This window comes from Centropristis striata, chromosome 8 (genome assembly GCF_030273125.1).
Source record: "Centropristis striata isolate RG_2023a ecotype Rhode Island chromosome 8, C.striata_1.0, whole genome shotgun sequence".
Lineage (NCBI taxonomy): Eukaryota > Metazoa > Chordata > Actinopteri > Perciformes > Serranidae > Centropristis > Centropristis striata.
The window spans coordinates 27098837-27104028 of record NC_081524.1 but is presented as its reverse complement, the minus strand read 5'-3'; the positions used below and the strand labels follow the sequence as shown (position 1 = coordinate 27104028).

Below are 5192 nucleotides of genomic sequence, written 5' to 3'. Positions count from 1 at the left end.
TTCTTTTTCTAGCAATAAAAATGTCTTTATAATAGTTTCATATAGGTTATAAACATAATATAAGAAGGAATAAAGGAAAGGTATATGTAATTTCCTTTTGTTTCCAGCATGAACCAGATGGGCAACATTCCGGTCTTCCTGCACATATTTGCAACTGATAACATATTTCCCAGTCAGTCTTTCAAAACAGTCTGTGCCCATTAATGACACGTGATCCTGTTTTTTTTTAAGATGGCTAGTTATGACGCAAAAGGTGCGACAGCAAAAGTCTACAAAATGATGCACAATGGACAGTTGGTCGCAGTGAAGAAGGTTCCAGTAAACTTGATGACCCACCATGACATGGACCGAGAGTATCAAATCTATAGGTGAGTAAGATAGACAAGACTGGACGATTGATTAGAAAACAAACAAACAACACCTTGAACACTCATGAGAGCAAATGGCTGTAATCTGACACCTGTTTTCTCCATGGCTCATATTCACAGGAAAGCAGCACATCCCAACATTGTAAAGCTTGTTGAGAAACCAAGAATTCATTCTGATAACAAATGGTACATTATAATGGAGTACATCTCTGGAGAAACATTGGAGAAGATTATGTTCAACCAAAAGGTATTATACAACATGATTCATTTAAAAGGCCTTTTCTGCATCAGATGTTTTGATTTTCATAGTAGGAAGAAAAGCAATGGTGTTACTAAGTACATTAACAATGGCTCTGTTTTTAGTGACTCCGTAAACCAGTGTGCATAATACCACAACCCTGAAACTGAATCAGCTCAATGGAGCTATGGTTAACTCTAGAGAGAGATAGAGACAAAAATTGAAGAGTAAAACTGTGTAATAATGTGGGTTTAATTGAGATATGTTTACTTCACCCTACTGTAGTTGACTCACAGAATCAAGAGCAAAATCATCACTGGACTGTGTGAAGGGTTGTTTCACCTCCACAACAACGACATTGTGCACCAAGACCTCAAGCCGGATAACATCATGGTAAGGTGCATAATTTTAAAAATGCACAGAATGCAAAATAGAAAGTAGGTATATATTTAATAATGGTGGTAACAAGTGTTGTAGCAGCGCAAGGTTGCAAAGCTCTTGAGTGGTTTTGTAGTCTTTGCATGTACGGTGTGGTTAGAGAAACTGGCTGAAATGACAGGGCTTCCTGGTTCTTAGTTTCCCCCATTGAGGTGAATGAAAGGTGTCCATGTTTTACAAGGAGTGAGAACTTAACACTGGCATGTTAATATTAAACAATGTTCGTTTACCAGTATTTCTCCCTGCATGTTTAGTCACCAATCTCCTGAAGAATATAAAATAATAGCTCTTTCAATGCTTTTGTGCTTGAAATTCTGGAGAAAAAAAAGGACTTAAAACTCAAACTAGAATGGCACTCAGAAAGCACCACCAATGGTGCATTCACATGATCACCAGATGGTCCTGATTTGGGAATTTGTTCTTCAAATTGTGGTATGTTCCATAGACTGTATTATTGGTACTCCAGTTTTAAAGCCTCTCATTCTGCATTTTTGCCATCGCCATATTGTTTTTGTGCGACAAGCACATGCGCCTGAGCGATCCAGATCTGGGATGATGTTATGTAGTAGCTAACGCAATTGCTAGCTAGCTTGCTTGGTCCACTCATTAGAGTGTCCTTCAATCCAACCGAACACTAAACAAAACATTTATAAGTGACCCAAACAAGCAAAGGGTCAGGTTAGCCATGAAATATGATCCAATCTAAAATCTAACGGGATCTTCCACAACCTATGCCACACCCTCTACCAAGTTTAATGAAAATCAGACCAGTAGTTTTTTTCATAATCCTGTTGACGGACAGTCAAACAAATAAACAAACCGAAACGAAAACATTATAAACTCATCTTCTTCATCGAGACTGTGTGGGCTTGGTTTAAGTTTATTTGACTTACTGCTGGCAACTTATGCACACAACCCATCAACTGTCACATTTCGAAAACACATCACTCATATAAAATAACCAAAACTTTCGTAAATTTGGCTGAGAAATCAGGCATTCAAACTCGCAGAGAAAATGTTTTTTAGGGCCTTTAAGTTCAGTCTCTGACTGTAAGTTGTGAACAGGTGTTGAACGTCCATGATGACAGTACATTAGTTGTTAAATTAAACATCTTAATGCCTGCTTCTTTGATAATCTCACCCAGGTGAAGAGCGACACAAACGAGGCTGTGATCATTGACCTGGGCTTCGCAAAAGTTTTACCGGGATGGCCTCAACTCTGCACGAAATATTGGAAACATAGCATATGCAGCTCCAGAGATCCGGACACACCCCTGGGTTCAGCGAGACTTTCGCTCAGATGTGTGGGCGATGGGTAAGATAATCGCCGAGCTTCTCATTGGAAGCAGGATTCATCACACAAGCCCTGCATACATTCAGAATACTCTGAGTGGGGAAGTTTATTGTGATGTGGTCAGTAGGATGTTGGATGGAAGTCCAATACCGAGGGCCACCATGGCACAAGTCATTGATGAAATACGAGAGCTAGATGAGTGCAGATCAATGGGCGAACCCTGCAATATGTCAGTCCAGCAGTATGAGAGCAGAGAAAGGTTTGGTCTGCCACCAGATTTATCTCTGCCATATCCTTTACCCCCCAACTGCACTGTTGACATGGGTCACAAAAAGTACGACAATCAGGGGAGACTGCAGATAATTACGGGTACAGTGCAAATTGAGAATGGCAGACCACGTGAAGCTCGGTGGGCAAGAGTAACCAATAATGATCGAGGGGGTCATGCCCTAGAGGATTAGGTAATGTCCTCTTCTAGCAGTTGGAAAAATATGTGCATGCATCTTTAAAAACGTAATGACATGTTTAACGTTTTAAAGGGCTTATAATGACTGGGGTGATTTCAAGATATTCCTTCTTTTTTTTAATGAAGAAATTTGAAAATTATATCAGAAGTAAATACATAAATAAAACTGCTGATAAAAACTTGTGTTTATAAAACATTTAGAAGCACAAGTTTAGGTTCTTGTACAGTGCTCTGGGCCCTAAAATAGGTGGTATTACATGTAAAAAAATGGCAGGCCCCTGTCTTAGAGGAATATTTGTAGTCCAAGATCTGGGTGTTGTTTGGTCTTTGGTTTGTTTGTTTTTTTTTAGGTTTTTTTAGTTGCTGGTTTTGTGTGAGACCATCATTTTGCCATCATTCAAACAAAAGCCAGTTTAGAGTATATTATGTCCATTCGAGGGGGCACTGGAGTAAAAGTAATTACTGATTCTACAACTATGGTGTCTTTCTTGTCTTGAATTCTTCATATTTAACTTGTTTTGTTGGTTAATAAATAAGATAGTTTTGAAGTTGAATGTCTGAGGCAACAATACTTCCATTAGTGGTAGTAGTGTAGTTGTCCAAATGTTAAAAAAAAAAAAAGGTTTATTTTAAAGAAGAGTAATTTAATGTAAATGTCATGTAATGAGTCTGTTAAGCTTGTGTTTGTTTAAATGTTCTCTTTCTTCGTTTTTCTCCTGAAACACTTTTTTTCCTGTTTTAAAATGACCAAGTATAAATAAAGTTCTTTTAATAACTGCTTTTGAGTTAATTCCCCCCAAAGAATACACTGAAAATGGTAACTGTTGGTGTTTTGAATACAATACATATTATTTTACCAGTGTGAGCCATTTCTATCATTGTTTTCAATATGCTCATTCAATATGTTTTTAAACTAACTGTGAATTCTGCATCTACAAAATAGTCTGGGCAATTAAAATAAAAAATAAATAAAATTGAACTCATCAACAAGGACTACAACATATAAGCTATCTTAGGGTGACCAAGCGTCCTCTTTTGCCCGGACATGTCCACTTTTTACGTCCTGTCCGGGGCGTCCGGCCGGGTTTTATAAATTCACGAAAATGTCTGGTGTTCACTGTTTTTCATAGGACCAGTACACGTGTCGTGCACGTAAATTGACCGGCGCTTTGCACACAATTTTGCGAGACGTAATTACCAAGAGGCTGCCTTGTGGGCGGGTCAGCGCCGTGCACACACACAGAGAGAGACAGAGCAGAGCAGACAGAGGGCAGATCGAACAGCGGAGCAGCATTGCACGGGAAATGCCGAAGCGTAAGTGCAGTTTCACAGATGAACTGCAAAAAAAAATTCCGACGTACCGTCACAGGTGGGAGGCGGAGTGCACCGTGTGCAATGCTGGCACATATGTCTCAGTGTCTAATAAAGATGCTGGAGATCTCAAAGCTCAAAGACAACTAAAGATGAAAAGTTTAGATCCTTTTTGTTTGTTAAGTTAGTATCTTTGTGAGACTCTTCTATTATTTATCTTATTGCAGTTATTAAGAGATATATTGTTGAAGCTAGATTTTCTAACAGAAGAGTTTATATTTAGAACATTATTTCATATTATTTATTCATTTAGTTGAAAAGAGTCTACGAGAGCTATTATTTTGTTACAAGTTTTTACAGATTTCATTTTATTTTATTACAGAAGTTAATTTTGCACCACTGAAGCATAATAATGCATGTTCATCAACCTCCGAGAAGCCTGTCTGAATTTGTGTCTCGAGGCCGTGCCGATTGTCCTCTTTTTTGGAAATCAAAATATGGTCACCCTAAGCTATCTGAAACATGCAGATGGATTATCCTGTAACATACCACATTTTATTTATATCTTTAACAACATTGTTGTGCAGCTATGTATATCCAAACATGTTTACTCAATGAAATGTCATAAAAAAAACTTGAGGAAGTGAGTGTTTCAGGTAAAAAATTGCAAACAAACTAGCCCGCTAGCTACCATTAGCATGTTCGCTAATGTTGTATGCTAGTTTTATTAATGAAATCTTTTACACCCTTGCTTCTTTCACAAATGATTTCCAACGAATGACAGTAATGTAAGGCAGAAACTGTCAAGGTTGTTTAAGGAATACTTAAATCTCCCAAATAATCATTTTAATTATTTTATCAGTTACTCACCATGTTAGCTTGAATTCTTGAGGAAAACTATTATTACTATATTACTATATGTGTCATGCCTCCACCGTGAAGGAAGCATCCGAAAACAGGAAAAAAGGTGAAGTATTGAAGTCACGACTGACTAAACCAGATCAAAGCGGTGGGAACTGGAAAGTGTCGTTTATTCAGTTTTATGCTCGCTACTTCCAAAATACATTACTAAACCTG

The 5192-nt window shown here is 37.9% G+C and overlaps 1 protein-coding gene across 1 annotated transcript; it reads left to right on the top strand.

Moving 5' to 3' along the window:
• Nucleotides 1-276: 276 nt before the first annotated feature.
• Nucleotides 277-2363, top strand: zmp:0000000881 (calcium-dependent protein kinase 2). Its single transcript, XM_059339899.1, has 4 exons — nucleotides 277-368; nucleotides 489-615; nucleotides 892-999; nucleotides 2190-2363. Exons 1-4 carry the CDS (start codon nucleotides 277-279, stop codon nucleotides 2361-2363), a joined length of 501 nt encoding a protein of 166 aa, XP_059195882.1.
• Nucleotides 2364-5192: the final 2829 nt, after the last annotated feature.

What these genes read in the sequence shown, in the direction of transcription:
- zmp:0000000881 (XM_059339899.1), top strand. Translation starts at nt 277, where the DNA reads ATGATGCACAATGGACAGTTGGTCGCAGTGAAGAAGGTTCCAGTAAAC. An exon ending in CGAGAGTATCAAATCTATAG is followed by an intron (nt 369 to 488) that starts GTGAGTAAGATA and finishes TCATATTCACAG; the next exon opens with GAAAGCAGCACATCCCAACA. An exon ending in AGATTATGTTCAACCAAAAG is followed by an intron (nt 616 to 891) that starts GTATTATACAAC and finishes ACCCTACTGTAG; the next exon opens with TTGACTCACAGAATCAAGAG.